General features: G+C 36.9%; 2 protein-coding genes across 2 annotated transcripts in view; one reads left to right on the forward strand and one right to left on the reverse strand.

Annotated features, from left to right (window-relative positions):
* LOC121952794 (titin-like) overlaps window positions 1–1,592 on the reverse strand; it is a 32,388-nt gene extending 30,796 nt beyond the window's left edge. The window contains exons 1-3 of the mRNA XM_042499620.1: window positions 1,473–1,592; window positions 1,293–1,360; window positions 474–704 (exon numbers count right to left, since the gene is read on the reverse strand). Of these exons, the coding sequence (XP_042355554.1) occupies window positions 474–704; window positions 1,293–1,320 (259 nt within the window). The 5' untranslated portion in view covers window positions 1,321–1,360; window positions 1,473–1,592. The remainder of the gene's footprint in view (window positions 1–473; window positions 705–1,292; window positions 1,361–1,472) is intronic.
* Window positions 1,593–8,796: 7,204 nt separating this feature from the next.
* cblb (Cbl proto-oncogene B, E3 ubiquitin protein ligase) overlaps window positions 8,797–19,667 on the forward strand; it is a 77,690-nt gene continuing 66,819 nt past the window's right edge. The window contains exons 1-3 of the mRNA XM_042499049.1: window positions 8,797–9,003; window positions 11,220–11,397; window positions 12,517–12,767. Coding sequence (XP_042354983.1) covers window positions 11,230–11,397; window positions 12,517–12,767 — 419 coding nt within the window. The 5' untranslated portion in view covers window positions 8,797–9,003; window positions 11,220–11,229. The remainder of the gene's footprint in view (window positions 9,004–11,219; window positions 11,398–12,516; window positions 12,768–19,667) is intronic.

Genomic DNA, 19,667 nt, shown 5'->3' on the forward strand with positions numbered 1-19,667 from the left:
AATTTCTTGCTTATTTTTCAGGTGATTTGTTCTTTGATTGCTTATCCCCTTCACCTGTTTTTATTTCCTGTTTTGAAAGAAATTCAGACATTTTTCTCAAGTTTTTACATAAATAATCCATCAGCCAAAGAAACAAAAACAAAAAAACAATAGGTCGCACCAGCAGGTTCTATATCAGAGATTACAACTAAAAAGAACAGTCTATAGAAAAAGCACATTAGTACCTATATAACATACACGTGTGTCAGCAAACTGTAAAGGTGTAATGTAAACTATCACAGTTTGAAAAGAATGAAAGGGTCCCACTTGCAACCAAACAATACAGTAAAGTGTGACATCAATAAAGTCCAGCTTCATCAGCTTCATTTATACAGAAAACACATTTAATACAAAAAGCACATCAGCAGCAAACTATCGTAGCCATGATGTTTAAAACATGTTTTTAAACAAATGCAAAAACAGGGTTTTCTTACCTAAATCAGCTATTAGCTCAGATTCCTCTTGTGAAAGTATCTGGTAGAAGCAAACTTTGGATTGTGATGTTCCTTCTTCCACAGCATCGAACAGCTCCCTGACTTGTTCCTGTGGTGTCAGACCTTCAGGGACGGTTGTTGACTGCAGTGAGATCCAGGCGTCTATGATGGCTGCTGGTGATCTCAGCCCAGCAAGGATCTGCTCCCTGAACTCCTCCAGGAAGACCTCCACTAGAAATCAATGAGGTATTTATTTTATTTACCAATTAAAGTAGAAATATCTGCTGAGACAAGAAGTAATTTGAGATTGGTGATACTTAACTGTGTAATCTATCAGATACTTTTTCAGTTTTCAAAGCAGGATTGCACCTAATTATACATAGAAAATGCGATAACTAATTTATAGAATAAATGGATAATTCAGAATTATTCATGCACTCTAAAGAAATGATCTGGCTCAACAGGGTCATGACAACTGCTTAATAATTGATAGCAAAACACAAGTTTTTAAGTGAGAAAATGTCCTTTGTGTCCTAAATGTTTTTTTATGCAGGCTGCTAACACAGTATTAACCCTCTGAATGTGAAGTGGTCAGGGAAGGGGACCTGAAATCCTATACTGAAGGTGAAGAAAAGTTAAATTATTAAGCCAATTTCGTTACGTTATTACAACTTGAATTTTGTTTGAAATCAATTAACAAAAAAATGTGTGTTGCCCCTGTCTATCTAATTCAGTAAATTAGAATTTTAAAACCATGCATTTAATAGGATACATGTATGTTTATTGTTAAGAACCACAACAATTTTAAGGTAAACTTACCATGGTCTCTTGATTGATATGTTTCCATAATGCAGATTCAGAAGTGGTGTTTCCCGTCTGATCCCGGGCTTCAGCAGAAATCATATCAAATTAGAATTTAGAAAATTACAGAAAACTCTTCACACAGTGTATTGGACCACTGCAAATTTATATTACTCATACTATCTTTTTTTCTCTTACCTCATCATGCTTTTGTCTAGAGTCGTGTCCAAGAGCACAAAGTAAACCATGTTCGGCTCAAAGTCCAAGAATACAAAGAACATTTTAACAAGTCATTTAGGCGTCTTTTCGGTGTTAAACCTCGTGGAGATCTGCAGGGATGAGGCAGCAGTGCACTATTATCTACAACAAAATAAACATTTTCTATCTCTTCCCACCACACGTTTTTGGTCAGCAGGTCGGGCTAGATGTGATGTGCAGTAAGTGTGGGTGTGATTGGATGGTAGGTGGTGTCTGTGAGTCTGCTCTCAGCTGATAAAGGTGGAGTCCATGTTTGGCTTGGTGGGGTTCCCTCGACTCTTCTGATGTTCATGAGCGTTTAGTAATCACATATGATCAGGCAGTGGCTCCCATATGTGTATTGCATATTCATGCACACACACAGAAAGGGTGTGCTGTGTTTTGATACTTTTCCAATGGGATTATATCTTGAATTTATATAATTTTTATATATGGTATAAAATTACATTACTGAAATGCATTGTATCAAACTTTTGGATTATTTTAATATGCAGCAGCCTCGGTTTATAATGCAGTCATGCATGAGAAATTGGGTATGTACTATAATGCAAGATCTGGGAAAATATAGGGTGTGTAAACGTGGGCTGAATCTCACTTTTTTGGACATGAGTGGATATAGTTGGTGTGTGAAGGGCAAACCTGAGATTAGATTTATCTAGATTGTGGATTTGTTTGTATTTTTTATTTTTTTTGCTTTTGCTCTGTCATTCTTTTTTTTTTTTTGGATGATACTTACTGATTGTTTAATATTGCACAAGTGTGAATGAATGGCCACTCCCTGTTATACCAGGAACTTTTTTTCTCCATTGATATGGTAATTCTGGTTATAGGTATTATTTTGATTATTAACTATAGTTCCTCATTGATAGTTGAGTATATTTTAGAGGCAGAAGAATGTAGAAGGTAGATTTATTAGTCATTAATTACATTTGTCCCTGATCCTGTTACATCTTTGGAGTTTAAGGATGGGTTGATTAAAATCAGCAGCTACTAGGAAAATTCCATCAAGACAAGACTTAATTCATTCTTAACTTTCAAGACTTCAAGACGCCTAGAAAACTATCCTCATGAACTGGAAGTCTCGGAACTCCATACACATCACACACTGGAAAAACCTGCTCACAGACTACATCTCTTTAGAAAGTACAAACCCCTCTGACAATAATCATAACCCTACCTGGCTATCATTCATCACTTTTTTACAATCATAACCTGCCACAAACCAGTCACATCATCCGCCCCAGATCTCTGACACCTTCATTCCCATCCTTAGTAATTACCACCGATTCATATATTTATTTATTTTTATCTTTCTTCTTCTGCCTGACGACCAATAACCACTGGACACATATTTACAAACTGTTATATCTCCTTAGCAAATACAAACTCCTCCGACAATAATCATGACACTATCTGGCAACCATTCATCACTTTCTTACAATCATCACCTACAACAAGCTATTATTACATCAATTACTACAGCCTCTGTAACCTTCACTCCCATTCATTGTGATCAATATTTATATATTTGTTTGTTTGTTTATCTATTTATTTATTTATTTATTTGGGGGTGGGGGGGGGGGGGGTAATTGATACAACCATCGTTATTACTATAACTATTATGATTAACATGATTAACATTTATTAATATTTATATACTTATATACTTACTTACTATACTTATATATATATATATATATTTATTTATTTATACTTACTAATTACTACTCTGGTCCCTGCTGGGTCACGCTTGCTGGGCCACGGCCTGTGGTCCCCTCCACCCCCACCCCACCCAAAGTCCCTGCTCTGGACTGTTTTCAGGTGGCACATCACCTTTTTTTAATGCACAACACACTAGTTTAGGTAGAGGAAAGGGGACACAATGTCAGTTCATAACACCCATCTCCTCGGTTTTAATGCACCACATACCACTTAAAAGACTATCTCATTAAAATAAAAAAAAATAAAAAAATAATAATAATAATAAATAAAATAAAAAAATTAAATATATATATATATATATATACATATATATTAATATACAAATAAATAAATAAAATAGATAAATAAATACATTGGATAAAAAAAAAAAAAAAAAAAAAGAAAGAAATACTGATAAAGACTACATATACATCTAGACATAGGGTAAGGCGTTGTGCCACATACAGACCGCGGCACCGGGGGGTTTGGGGGGGTCCAGGGGTGTTGGGGGCTGCAGGCTGGTCATGTGTGGGTGGGTAGGGACATGAGGCATCACATCTCATCTCATAAAGACCCCCCCCCTTTCCTCCCTTCTCTTCCACCCTCATTATTATTATTATTATTATTATTATTATTATTGTTATTTTTATTATTATTATTATTATTATTATTGTTGTAGCTATTACTTATGTTATTTTCTTTATGTATTTATTTTTTCCTTCTGTATACTCATCTCCATCTCCATGTCTGACGATTATAATATTTATTACTATTATATTATATATTACTGTCTTTCTTACTCTCAAATCACACACACACACACACACACGCACACGCACACACACACACACACACACAAAATCTGTTGCTGTTTGTTGTTCACACCTGTTTTCTGTCTGTCCTGTATTGTCACTGTAATGTCATATTGCACAATAAAAAAACAAAAAACAAAAAAAAAAAAAACTTTCAAGACTTAATTCATCAATTGTCATTTTTCCTTTTTGGGAGTGGTGCCCCACAAGGTGATATAAATTAAATCATAAAAAAAGAATACTAATTATTTCTGAAGGCTCTTTTAATATTTTCCCAACAGTAACAAACATTTGTTTGTAAGTACAGTCTGTGTACACGGTTAACCCCAAAGCTAAACACCAACATGATCAAAATGAAATATAACTGGTTTAAAGTCAGTTGTCCTATCTTTGAGTGTTTTCAAAATGTTACGACTGCACAGATTTTGGGGTGCAGTGCATAAGAGTATAGATTAAACTTGATTGGGTCATCTAGGTACTTTTACATAAAAATGAACCTGACATTTCACAAAAGAAATGATGTTGGATAATAATAGTTATAATAATAGTTATAATAATAATAATAATAATAATAATAATAATAATGCATTTTATTTATAGAGCACTTTTCACATTACTCAAAGATGCTTAGCAGAGACAAAAATGATGTCAATTAAAATCAGTAAAACAAAGAAAAAGAGAAAACAAATCAGTCAAAGCAAGACAGACAAGCATGAAATGTTGCTAAATTAACTTTTATTCCAAACTCCGGTTCATCTCTGCATCGTTTTTACTTCAATGATTAACTCACCTGCTTGATCATAAAGAGAATGAAATTATGATCTGAGAAGTATGAAAATGTTACAGAGACATTACAGCCAGCTTTCTGCAGATATGCCATGCATTTAAATGAAACCTCAAAACTATGAGGGCAGTGTAATCACATTTTCCCCTTACAGTTGCTGTTTCTGTATCTTTAACTGTCTTATTTCTATTGAAGTACAGCGCCCTCTGCTGGCAAAGATTAAAAGTACCATCAAATGGGATTCTGTTAAAATAGAACATTTACATGATTTTTGTCATTAAGATAAATGCTGAGTGATTTTTTTTCCTGGTCTCTTTATGCATTTCACGTTTTTCCTCTTCGCTCTGCTTTTGCTCCCTCATTTCAGTCGAAAACCAAACCCAACCTTCAGGTCTGTATTCAGATGTTTTTAATTGAGAGAAAGATATTATAATTTAAGAGGGTTGTTCATTTTTGAAAAATGTAAAGTGAGAATGAATGTAAAATATAGATGCATTTAAGTTTTGGGGAATTCGTTTTTGGAATGCATTGTGTTGCTTTCTGATGTTTTTTTTTTTTAAAGCTTTAAAATGATTACAAATTATAATGTAAAAGGATTGTGCTGTAAAATAATTCAGGATTGATTTTAGTGTAAAATAATTGAGGAATACAGTTTCTAATTTAAATTTGTTTTTTTTTTTTAATGAATTCATTTATTTTGTTTCTTTGGTGTTGCTGTTATTCTGGGTTATCCTTTTGTTGATTAAAAATAACCCTTGGGTCTCAGCCTATTCCTTTTTTGGTTATTGATTTAAAAAAATGTGTGATATAGTCTGTTTCCCATGATGCATGTAACTGAAATAAGATTATTGATTCACTTATTTCAAAGACACACCTGTTAGTCACATGTGTGGAGTTACTGTCATATAAAACAGTGGGTGACCAGAAAAAAAGAGGGCAAATCAAACAAATAAATGAGTGGTGTCATGTTTACTAAGTTTTAATCTTTTTTTGTCATTACAGCTGCAGAAGAATGACTCCTGATACATTAATCTCAGAGTCAACCATGAGAAAGCTCTGACTGAAACTGGGCCATCACGTCTCTACAGACTGTAGAGGACACCCCGATGCTGACAACGGTGGAGAGTAGGTACATTTACTCAAATATTATAGGCTAATTAAGTACAAGCCTGAGGTACTTGTACTTTTCCTAAATATTTCCATTTTATGCTTACTGTCCCAATTAAACAGTCCCTTTAGTAGCTGGGAGTGGCCACACATTTTCACAAATAAAGGCCTGTCTCAATTAGACGCTCGGTTACCATGCAAGTTTATTTGTACAGAAGTTCTTTGGCTAGCTGCTGGAGCTAATGTCCACACAGAAAAATATAAACTTTAGTCAAAATGGACATGTTACACACATAATTAGCTTAATATAGTGTAGAGATAGCGTAGCAGCGATTCTCTACAATTCTCTATGACTCAATCAGTTGATTTTACTGAAACTACAAGCACCAAAGAGTGTCTACACTTTCATACTTAAGTTGCAGTTGATTTATTTATCTCTCCAGATAACCCGAACCATAAAAGCACGTCATATAAAATATATGAGAGACAGACACAACAAGCAAGGAGTGCAAAGTTTTACACAAGCAGCATGTGACTGATAACGCTCAACAAACGTGCTGCCGATTGCTGTCATTTTGAGGTCAAAGTAGAGATAAAATAATCATTCTGTGTTTCTGTCAGGCAGCAGTCAGACAGACACCACAGTGCACACAGCGAGGCATTATCTCCTGACACGTTTCTCCAGCTTTCACACAGGCCCCGTGCACAGCCTTTGCTACAGCATTCTCTTCTTTAATGTCAAGATTAACATACCAACAAATTACTGCAAAAGTCACTGCAGGCAAGGTCAGCTGCACAAATTATTTAACATTCAAGGTATAGTTTCATTTTCAATTTAAAATCAGTAAGTAGTAACTACATTTACTAAGAAAATAGTTAAATATGTTAAAATTTGACCGCATTCACTTCTCATTAACCACTGATGAGTTACTGTCAAAGAGACACACAATTAAGTCTTTATTGAGCATTTTTCAAAGTGCTCTTTCTGTATTCCTACAGATCCCCCATAGTTAATTATGTGACAACATGCTGTTTCTCTAAAAAGGATCAAATACATACTCAACATCAAAGACCCTTTGTCACAGCAGTATCTCCAGGCTTTGAAACATCACTGATTGACTGACTGCCCCGAGAGTGATGCTCATACATGAGATCATATGATGCACTAGTGTTCATTGTGTTTTGTTTTTTTTAGGCTATATGAATATACACTCTAAAAAGTCAATTACACGCATGGTTGCAGGATTAAAAAAATCTACTTTATTGATTTAGATTATTACATTATTTGATGAGTTGCATTGACATAATAATGTTAATAAATTAGGTCAACTTAATATTGAGTGCAATTTAAACACTGCGATAATTTATTTTAAAACGAAATTCAAGTTGTCGAAAAACTCAAAAAAAATCAACATGTATGTGAACTATTATTAAGTTAACGCTACTTAAAAATACCTTTGATTGTAGAAGAAAAGCTAAGCTCCCTAACTCAATGTTGCATATGACACACTATACATACATACATATATATATCTACTACTAGGCAGTCTTCATACCCAGTTATTGTGCCCCCACTCGTCCACCCACACACTGCTTTTTGTGTAATTTCCGGTAGAACAGTGCTCGTTTGATCAGAGTGAGAGGAGTTGTGTGGATTTGTTTGGGAGCGGCCCTCCTCCTGCCCAGCTCCTGTGAGGCTGCATCAACACACCAGCACCAAGCAACAACACCACCGGAAGTTAGGCCGCTTCACCTCCAAAGTAAAAGCATACATTTTTTGTGGGATGCGTCGGGAAACAATAACAGTTAATAACACAGTTCTAACTGGCATTCTAACGTCAGGTGCACGTGGAAGTTCCAGTAAATAAAATATATACAAAAATAGGTTGTTTTTTTTACTTCAAAATCGTGTACGACAGCTAATTCTAATTCATGACAGCTAATTATTAAACACCAAAAAATACAAATGTGTAGGCTGTTTTAATTGTGTGAATGTAAACAACAGGGCTAATCGTGCACGTGTAAATGTAAAAATAATTACTATGTCGTACAAATAGGCTAATGGTACGTCCTGTTAAGAATTACCTTTAAAGTAATACACTTTTCTTTCTTTCTTTCTTTCTTTCTTTCTTTCTTTCTTTTTTCTTTCTTTCTTCTCAGTGCCTTATTGATGCCTACATCACGTGCTCAAATGTGCTTTTGCAGTCACCATAAAATGAAACATCAACAGAACAGAAATCATGAAAAAGCTCACGAGGCAAACATCCCGGCAGTACCGTGTTTTTTCAGTGACCCTACCCGACACCATTATGATGCCATCAGCTGTCACCGTGTCCCCCGGGGGTCCCCACAAAAGCCTTTTATCTCGGGACTTGAGACCGGAGGTTGCTGTTAAGCGTGAGTCCGTCAAACTTGACATCAGTGACATCCTCACAGAGCACCAATGGGTGTCTGGTCGCTGCTGTCATTGCGTTGGCCTGTTCCTGGAAAATATTGCTTCATACTCCCATTGACCCTCCTACCGCTGGAACAGCTGCATCAAGCCGGCCAGGACACAGACACACAGCACAGGAAGTGAGCTTCCGTCCTTCACGCTAAAGCAAGAAAATGTGACTTTAGAAATAGAAATGAGAAGCACTACTGAGTTTAGAAAACAATTACTTAAAACACACAACAAAATTCTTTAAAAGTTGAGTATGTGGCAGCAAAATGAAATTTGTAATGTTAATGATTCTATTTACGTACATGGAGGCTTTATTTTGAAAGGCGCAAATGGATGCTGCATATGTTATGGTATGTAACTTTACAGTGATGTGGCCGTACAAAAGATACTGTGCAGACCTCCCTGCTCCGCGTTTATCCAACTCCTCCGACACACACAGGGGAGCAGCTTTAACAAGACGTCTGTAAAATATGGAGTCTTTTCAGTGAAGGGACGGACTAAAAACACGCTGGATACTTTCCTTGACACTCTTTCCCTCTGGACACTTGGACACTCCTTAATTTTTGTTCGCTCGATGTGGACCGAGTTCAGCAGGGATCCCAGCAGACAGTCCCTGGTGGTTTGGTAAGTTTGAGTTTTTTCTCTCTAAAGATCGATTCCTGTCAGTTCCTGTTTAGAGAGACTCAGTGTCTTTGAAAGGATCTGCGCTTCTGGGGTTCACAGGCTGCTGGGAGTTACTGTGGCAGCAGAGTCGATTAAAAAAATCAACCCACGGAAAACAAAATAGGATGTCAATAGGATGGTACCAGCAAAACACAAACTCAGTGATTCTCAACGTGGGGTCCGGGGACAACCAGGGGTCCGGAATACACTGCCAGGGGGCCGTGAAAAGTTTGAGGATTCTTAAGATCATCATGATATTTAAAAAACAAACTAACAAGCAAACAAACAGCAACAAAAACATTATGTTGTATTTTATTGTTATTATTATTATTATTGTTATTATTATTATTTTTTACATAAAACTGTATAGTTTAAATAATTACACTTTAAATTGTAAATCTAAAAATCTAAAATACATTATGTTCTTATTGTTCTAATTTATCAAAGCTATAACTACTCTCTTATGTTGTTTTTTTGAGATAAATAAGACTGTAGAGGAAAAAATAAAAAGGCCACCTAAATTTTTCCGATGTATGTGTTCTATCTTGTAAGGGGTTCTTAGTTGAAAAAAAGAAAGAGAAAAGAAAAATTGAATAGTCAATGATTTTATTTATTTACATATGCATAGTGAAACAGTAACACTTTCAGTTTTAAATCAAATAATACTTACATTATTTTTTAATTTAACAAAACTTTAGCTATTCTCTTATGTTGTTTCTTGACATAAAAAAAACTATAGAAGTTAAAAAAAATAGGCTGCCCAAATTATTCCAAGGGCATACATAAAGGGATGCCAAGTACATGTTCTATCTTGTAAGGGGTTCTTAGCTGAAAAAAAGAAAGAAAAGAAAAACTGATCAGTTTATTTATTTATTTTTTACAGAAGACAGCATAGTTCAGTGAATAATAACACTTTAACTTTTAAATCTAAAATAGTACATACTTTATTTTCTAATTCAATGAAACTATGACTATTCTCTTGTGTTGTTCTTTGACATAATGAAGACTAGAGAAAAAAACAAAACAAAAGGCTGGCTAAATTATTCTAATTGGTAAACTTAAAGGGATGTCCAGTGTATCTTGTAAGGGCTTCTAAACTGGAAAAAAAGAGAGAAATTGAGAACTTCTGCTCTGAGTAACACCAGATCAGCACAAGCAATACGAGCAAGTTCATATAAGAGTAAATCACCAAATAATCAGTGATAACCATGTAAACTAATCCTTTAAAACTGAAAAACTATATTCAGATATCTGTTATGTGTAAGTACAGTTTCATTTTTCAGTTACATCCTCAGTAATTGTGTGTGAACACTACATGATCATCAGTGGACAACAATACTCCTGAGAAAGACAATAGCATGCGTCAAAGACGGGGTGAACGTCATGTCAGGGACTAACCAGACACTTGCACAAAACAGTGAAGCCCAGCCAGTATACTAAAAATTTTAAAACAAAATCTGATTTTGTACAAGCTTTTGTCACTGCTGTACTGTAGGCCTATGTTAGGGAGAATTATTGATGGAATAACCACACCAGTACATTCTCTCATAATAACCAGTGGCAAATATGGTACTGAACTGAGAACAGTCTAAGCACCTTGAAAGACCTTTGTTGGTCCATGAAACCCCTTCACAAAAAGGCCTTCTGGGCATCAGTTAAACACAAAGGTGCCTTTAACACTGCCTGTTCAAGGCAAGAATATTGTGCCGTTATGTCTCCTTGCCATTCTGTATATAAGGTACGATTGTGGAATGGGGTGACAGAATTGTCGCACCTCTTTTGCTTCTTTCATGCTGGCATGCTGTCTAAAATCACTCACTGGAAGAAAATGATGCCACTGTCATTTGATTCTGTGTAAACATCCAAAGGAGGGATAAAGACGGGACCTAGTAGAAACACTATGGCTGGATCTCAGTATAAAAACGGCTAAAGACACCTTTCAGTTGAACAGTATTAAAATGCTTTAACATCATCATTTGTGCTGTACTATTTCAACCTTGGAGGGTATTTTTATTAAAGAACCAAAAAGATTCAGGTCTTTATTTGTTTCACATAAAATTTTAGAAACAACTATGGATATGAACAAAACAATAGCACACCTGTAACTGATTATTTGTACAAACTTAAAAAAAACTCTGCAATTTTGCTGCCTGTAATAACTCTTATTTTTGATTCAGTGTATAGGAAATGGCAACTGCTCTCAGTGGCCGAAACCCTGGAGGACGAGGACCGAACAGAAGTAAAGGTCGGATTTTAGGCATCATCGATGCGATCCAAGATGCAGTGGGGCCGCCGAAACAAGCAGCTGCCGACCGGCGGACTGTGGAGAAAACCTGGAAGCTCATGGATAAAGTTGTAAGTTTGGAGTGATAAACCTGTCACGCCTGTTTGCCAGATGGTAGTAGGCCCTTTGTTGTAGATGCACATGGAGGGCCGGACCTAAAGCTAATAAGGTGCATATGTGTACTTTGATCATTTGTTGATTGTATATTCAATAATACAAGCATATGTTTGACATCCTGTAAAGTTACACATCTTGTCTGATAAATATTTGTCAAGTTTAACAATAACTCACTGATGACATTTCAAAGAACAGCAAAACATGGATTCATTAACCAAGATTTCTAAAGGACCTGGTAGCATTGTTAGGGATCTGGCTGAACAATGTTAATATTCAGGTGGAGATTTGTGTTTTTGCAATTAAAAAAATGAATTTGCATAACACAATTAAAACTGTTGCCCACATTGACATGTTAACGTTTGCTTTTGAGTAGAGTTTCATGCTCAGGAGGATTAATCAAAAATCAGCAAACACCATTGCATTGAATTTTCAAGTGATGCTTCCCTGTTGTTGTGTCACAGTGCCTGCTCAGGTTTTGATGTGGTAAACCAACACGTTCTCATCCCAAGTTGTCACATATTGCCACTTCGCAGTGGACATCCGCGTCTACATATTACCTTTTAGGAGTCTTCAGTTCAGTGCAGTTCAGTTCAGTTCAATTTGATTCGGTTTGGTTCAGTTCAATTCAGTTCAGTTCTGTGCAATTCAATTCAATTCAGTTCGATTCAATTCAATTCATGCACATAGTAAGGGCTGGTAAAAAAACATCACATTCAGTTGCGAAGCGAACACCAGACTTCTGCATGAAAGTCTGGGGTTTGTTGGATCCATCCTCTATAGAGACGTTTATGCTTCTTTTATTTCGTTGTTACCTGCAGCATCCGTGTATTATGCTGCAGCAGCCAGCATGTAATACCACAGCGGACGCCTCTCTGTCCGGCCGCGTTCTCAGCTGATGTCGTCCAGCGGTGTATCATGTGGACATGAAAGGTTGCTTTTGGCATCCTAATCTTACACCGAAATCACTGCAAAAGTGGCCGTATTTGACAGCTTCAGCATGAGAATGGGCTGGTAAACACCACAAAAAGTCGGAGCATTAAGCAAGTAGTCATTAATGGATTTCTATCTCACAGGTCCGCCTCTGCCAAAATCCCAGACTCCAGCTGAAAAACAGTCCACCATACATCCTGGATATCTTACCTGATGCCTACCAGCACCTGCGGCTCACACTGGGAAAATATGAGGAGAACCAGAGACTCACACAGCTCAGTGAGAACGAGTACTTTAAAATCTACATCGATAGCCTTATGAGGAAATCCAAACGGGCCATCCGGCTATTTAAGGAGGGGAAGGAGAGGATGTATGAGGAACAGTCACAGGACAGGTAGGAGAAATTTTGATCTGGATTTTTGTACTTCATGGTGGCTTTTGAGATGGTAATGATGTACAGAGGGTTACTGACTTGACCTGCGCTGACCTCTCGTTTGAAAACCACTCTCAAAGATCTGCTTCCCAGGCACAATGGGTAACAGCAAGGTAAACAGACAATCTGTGAGTGGCTTAATATATTGCAGTTTTGCTGATGATTTCAGCATGAAAAATGTGAGGGTACACTGTGTTCAGGTCCCCTGGCTCCTGACGGTGTGCAGTGCTCTGCGGGTTAAGTTTGCAGTAGATGCTACAGGATGCCCTCCATTCAGCTGTCACTGCCCTTTTAGAATCATATAATAGACAGGATGTGAGTTGAGTCTGGCATCGCTGCAGCGCTCGTGTTTTACTCACTGACATCCATGGTCACAGAGGCAAGAGAAGACATGACCGACTGAAACCAGAACTGCCTGACTGACTGGGGTCAGCACTTTTATTTTGATACATTGCTGATGGAAAGTATTTATTTGCGAATGTTTCACTTCATCAAAACTAAATGAAGCCGCATGTCGTCATTTGATGTGCAGCTCAGCTTTTGTACGTTAGCTGTGTGTCATCGCACAGATAGTGAAGCGATCAACCTTCCACAGCATTGATTAAATCCACATTTACTCATATCTCACATTTAATATCAGAACTAAAGCCCTATGGTGATAAAAAGGAGATTTCATAAGTGTAATGTCAAATACCAAAAATACTTATTCGTTCAAGAATTCAGGATAATGAAAGCATATGTCTGATATCTTCTTTATCTTGGCTGGTTAATTTGCATGATACATATCTTAACCTTTTTGAACCCTGGAAAAAAAAATGGCTTTATTTCTTTCAAAACATGAAAAGAAGGCAATGAGCAACTTAACAAGGAATTCACCAAAAATGAACAAGAAATTAGTAAAAACAAGTACAAGAAAAATACCTGGAATAAGCAAAAAAAAAAATAAAGGTAGAAGAGCCAGGGCTGGATGAGGATGGTCTCCTGCGGGACATCTCTCTGTGGCTCCTATTACCAACCAATTAAAACGACTTAAATAATTCACCATTCATTTTTGATGTACTGAATTCATCTACAGCTTATTTATTTATTTTACAGTTTAGTCTTGTAGAGCCAGTAGGGGTATTTCCTCTCTGACATCCGAGTCGGATCAGGGCCTGTCGTCCTGCGGTGAGTCCTGTGCTCCTTGTCAGGGGATGCAGTTCAGTTAGGAGAGTTGGTGGTGTGGTCTTTTCGGGACTTGGACCAGCAGCAAGAGAACTGCTCGCATGCTGGCTGGTACTTTGACGTTAGCAGGGCTAACGTTTGCATCCAGGCCACTAATGCTAATTTCATGTTGTGTGTGTCAAAAAAAATGTGGATATCTTCGCCTGCTTTTCAGACAGTTGGGGTCTACTTCTCTCCATTAATGATTTACTCTTTGGCTTTTAGGCTATCGGTCTTTGTCAGGTGACGCATCTCACGCAAAAGCTGCTGTGCTTTGCAACATACTTAATGTAACACATGTGGAGTCTCTCCTCTGCTCCACTCTACTCTGTCTGGCTGTGGGGGTGTGCTGTCTCGTTGGGGTTGGGCAGTGCCCCCCTAATATAATGGCAGGGAAAACAGTGGATAAAAATGAATACCTCAACATGGGCTGACAGCAGAGGTACTGTAATGACAGTGATGATGATGATGATCCTAAGTTAGAGGTTTGCCCATTACCGAGGGTTACAGGAAGGACACCTAGCTCTTTATGGTCTAATATGCAAGCTGCGCCATATCAAATGCCGACTTTGGTCTGTGGCGTGTAACCGTCTGGCATGTCATCTTGACTTAAATCAACCCACTGTGATCGTGATGTTTTAGACATGAGCCTGAGTGACTCAGATTAAAGAGAGAGTGGGAGGTGAAGATGGAGAAGTGAAAAACAGGAGAGTTAGAGGGAGAATAGAAAGCAGAGGCATATTCAGCAGAGCACATTTGTTTTTTGTTTTTTTTTTTGGTTAGCGGCCTTCGCTGCTGCACTCTACGTTTATCTTATGATGCATGTATTAAAAAATGTCACATTACAGTAGTGCTGGAATAGTCAGTTTGCAGGGAGTTTGCCATTATTAAATCAAAATATGTATATTTATATATATAACCACTTTTCTTCCCCCGAACCATTTATTTTGCCTTGTCACAACAAAATTTGCTTTGAGCTTGCATGATTTCCTCTTTAACAATGACCTAAATGCATTATGATCACTTAGTATTGACCGGAGCACCGGATGTACAGAGAATGAGACCGGATAAATGGGAACTACTAAGTAGTAAAATTGTTTTAGATAAAGTACTCTGCAAAAACAATGGCAGCAAAACAGCAAAGAAAGTGGACTGCCCTGCTATATACCAACATGTTTTGACATTTTTCTTTGATGCTCTGTCCATAAATGCATAAGAACCAAGAAAGTGAATTTGGTTCCTTGTTTGTATCATGAGTTAAACAGTTAGTGCGAGAGACGAGCTGGAGATAATCTGAAGGGTGTGAAAGGCTCCAGTGATTCTCAGGAGCTCTCTGGCTGCCATGTGCAGAGCAGAGGGAAAATCCCCATGCACTTTACATCCTGTTCATATATTTCCTCTCTGGTTGAGCTCTCAAATAGTCAGCCAGCAGATTTTTTTTGATCTATCTGCATGTTGACTGGGTTTACCGTAAACACTGCACATCGCCGCTTACAGTAAAGGAGAAATCCAACAAGAATTCAGTGTTTTTCGCAACTAAATGTCAAAGTTGAATCACTCGATCAGTCACTGCATACATTGTAATTATGCAGTTACGTGATATTTCAAGGTTCAAGCTGCAACTCACTTTATTTTCTAAAAGAAACACAACACGATCCTCTGCCTCTCGCATTTTAGGCAGGTTTAAACAGGCGTTAGAGCACGTAGGCGTGTGTCTCATCCCCCTGCTTTTAACACAGAATCTTCCAGACTTGCATGAGATGTTTGGAGTCATGCAGGATGTGTCAGATGTCTTGATAGATGGACTGAACTGTTTTTGATCAGCAGTGAGGAAAGCACAGTTGTCTAAGCAGAATTAGTTGAAAAAATAAGCCCCTCCCCACCCTGACTTGTTATCCTGAATATTCCCAGCCGGATACCGTAAAACTTTAAAAAACCGTAAAACTAATAGATATCACCAAGAAACTTTTGCATTTTACTTTAATGAAGAGAATTATTGTTTTGTTACACAAGTTTTCTGAAATTGTATATTTGAATATGCAAACAAGCATTATACAATTAAATATTTGCTAATTTATATACTGTAAATGTACAGGATAGAAGTCTGAATGTTGGATAAAGCCAGGTTCAAAATTCTTGTTTCATTTTGTTGTCATATTAACCCTTTGAAACCTGGATCGTCATCAGTTTTCTTGTGCCTTTCCCAAGCATTTAAACCTTTGAAACACTGAGCAAATTTTTGTGATTTCTTTCCAAAACATGGTGAAATAAGGTAATAAGCAACTTGGCATGAAGTGTCTCGCAATTTGTAAAGAAAGAGAAAATCATTAGAAAATTTTCAAATAACCAAGGAAGAATACCAAAAAAACTATATTTATTATTATTCAGAAATAATTATTTTATTTCAGAACTTTTTCTAAAATAATTAACTAAAATAAAATTCTGACTATGAATGATTTATAAATAAACCACTATGTAAAACCCTTCAGAATATAGATATAAAAAAAACAACATGAAAGTTTTGTGTATTTAACCACTGAAGTGGAGATTTATGTTTTGTAAAATCCTATACAGTTTTAGACCAAAAAATAAGACACTAAAATTAACTAGGGTAAAAATATATCTAATAGATATCACCATGAAACTTCCCCAGTTCATTAACTGCAATAATACAGTTACTTTTTATATAAGAATTTATCTTAAAATGTATGTTTACATATGCATAGGAGGCATTATTTAACTAAATATGTGTTTTTCGCATATATTTCCTATACAGAAATCTAAACTTAAAAAAAGAGAAGCTTTTTCAACATTTTTTTTTTCCACTAGTCTGTAAGAATACAATGTTCTGGAAGCAAAGTAGCCCAATATCTTTAAAGTGACCATTGCATGAAAAAACAAACAAAAAAAAAAAACAAGAACTGTTTTCTCATGGGTTGTCTCCATTTAATGAAATTAAAAGAAAACAGATGCTTGTTGCTGCTTGTGAACACTTTATAGTATTGTTATTTCATAACTAAAACAATACTGAATATTGACTTTGATTTCACTGACACCTTTATTAAAAAAGTTGCAGACACAGTTGAGTATCCAGTCGATGCTGCATTACATGGGCACATTATTGCATTACTGGAAACAACAGTTGTATATGACTTTTCCAGGATGTAATTTCATTATTGACTGCTGTTATTGACTTTATTGCATTTATTTTCATGTGTTGGTGTGAGCTGTTACTTTGTGGGCAGGTGTTACTGGATACTCCAAGCATCGTCTGCCAGAGGAGACTGAGTGAGAAGTTTTGTAGCACCTTTTCTGGTCTGACAAATGCTTACAGACACATCAGTCCTATTCAAGGCTGTGGCGTGGCTCACTGCAGAGGCAGCTGGTGTCTGAGCGAACAGGAAGACCGTTTTTTAACTAAAGGTTTTGTTTTTAAACTCAGCTATCTACATGCTCTCTTCTTGCAGCCCTTGACCAGTTTCAGGAATGCTGCTCTGACATGACATGGATATATTTTTTAGTAAATTAATATACAGATATTCACTAAAATGTGCATTTTCTTTATACAGCTTTACAAACAGAACTTCAAATCCAAATCAACAACCTCTTATATCACAATGAAATTTTACTTAATTATACATAAGAGTACAATTTGATGGTAAACAGGCGCCAGGATTATCCACTTTCCATAGCAGCAGTAAACCTGACAACAAAACAAAATAATGCAATGAAAACAAATAAAAGGGAAGAAAAATAATGCTGTTTCACTCCTTCAGTACAATTATGCAATAATAGCAATGCAACAACGTGACTGCAATCACAATGAATTCCATTTCCTTCTGCTACCTGGTTTAATCTCCAAGCAACCAAAGCCCACAAAAAACACAGTCTGGGATTTTTTCAATATACTTCATCTGAAATATGTCAGACGTCAACGCAGTGTGGAATGACTATGTTCAGGCTTGCACTTCTGCATATACATTCCCACATATTCTTCTGCATTTGATATTGCTGTGTGAATTACGGTTGGGCGATATTAAAATTCCTTCTTGTGATGATATTGCTTTAAGAAAAAATATACAAGGGTACTGTCCAAATAAAAGCTTAATAGACAGGCACATGAACATCTATGTACGAGGGGCTCATGTTGCATGTTGCACGACCCAAAAGTGTCCACAGTTTTGAGGCAGTAAGCGTGATTTTACACATGGGCATGCTGAGATCAATTATTCAGATCAATCAGCTAGTGAGGTTGTTTAATTGACGTCACACAGTTTACGTAGTCTCAGTTATATTTTGTTGCTGATTGAGGGTCGATTGCTCACTGTGGCAGGAGTTTTGGTTTGGCTGGTCTTCGTGGACCAATTTGGGGGCTGACTTGCATATTCTGTTTGATGGAGAGTTTTACATCTGGAGCAGAGATTTGTGGTGTTATTATATTTGTGTAAAAATAAAACTAAGATGGTCTAATATGCAACTGGCCCACTTAGACATGTCTTGCTTGATTTAAGTACTTATAACCCATAGATAGATAAAAAGATAGGAAATAAGAGCCCTTCATTCTGGAGGACCTGATGGCGGATACAGCAGATACAGACACATCAGTGGAAAGCACGGAGATAATGCGTTGAATAAATTATGTGGCCAATAAACTGCTTTTGAGCTTTTCACAGAGTAATATCAAGATAAAAATACCAAAGTATCAAGATAAAAACATAGTTGCAAACAGGAGTAGAGGCATTTTTTCCTTTGTACTGGTTCTGTAACGTTATTCCTTCACCTTGCAATTCCCGTCTTTCGTAACTCAGCTGCCTGTTCCACCAGTTGAGACTGACCTCTGGTGGTTCCTGCTGTGCACTACAATACATTTCCTCAATACAGCATCTCTGTATCAGTTTAAAAGGAGCATCTGTGTTTGACAGTACCTCAGGGATTTCTTAATACCCCAGTTTACCGCAATGGACATCTTCTCTGCTGGATTTAGGGCTATATGGGTGATTATGTACAGCATAATCCTAGCATGTGGTTACTTTTTGACATGCTAATGGCGTAAAACATTAAAAAAGCAAGAGAAAAAGGAAAAGAAGCTGTGTTTACACAGAGATCCCGCTTTAGGGCAGCAACCAAGTCCTCCACTTTTACACAGAATCAGTCTTACTATTAAGTCAACTCCTTGTTAGAAGATAGGCCTTTTCAGTGATCCATTCCTGCTTATTGTCAGATTACAATGTCCTGGGATAAATTATTAAAGAAAAACTGTTTATGAGAACAGTGAGAATAGTGTATAGTGAAACAAAAGTCTGTCACATTCATATAAAAAATTATTGCAAAGATTGAATTCACATTGTGCTGGATTTTACTGTTAATTCTATTTCATGCTGAACATCAGTCGCCAGTGGCTTTTTAGTGTATAATTAACATTTTACACAACACACAACATCCTCTGACAAAGACGAGCGGAAGGAGCAAATCAATTCGAGAAAACAGTGAGGTGATCTCACATCTGGTGTCACATCTGTCTCCAGGGATGCGGGTACCCATATGTGTCCTGCTGTGTCTTTGTGGCAGCCCGTCTCGCACCTGTCTGTCTCATACGCTTGATTAACTGCTGTGATCACCCCCAAACCTTTCTTCAGGGCTGCACCCTGGTTAAAGCCA

Source organism: Plectropomus leopardus, chromosome 13, assembly GCF_008729295.1.
Source record: "Plectropomus leopardus isolate mb chromosome 13, YSFRI_Pleo_2.0, whole genome shotgun sequence".
Lineage (NCBI taxonomy): Eukaryota > Metazoa > Chordata > Actinopteri > Perciformes > Serranidae > Plectropomus > Plectropomus leopardus.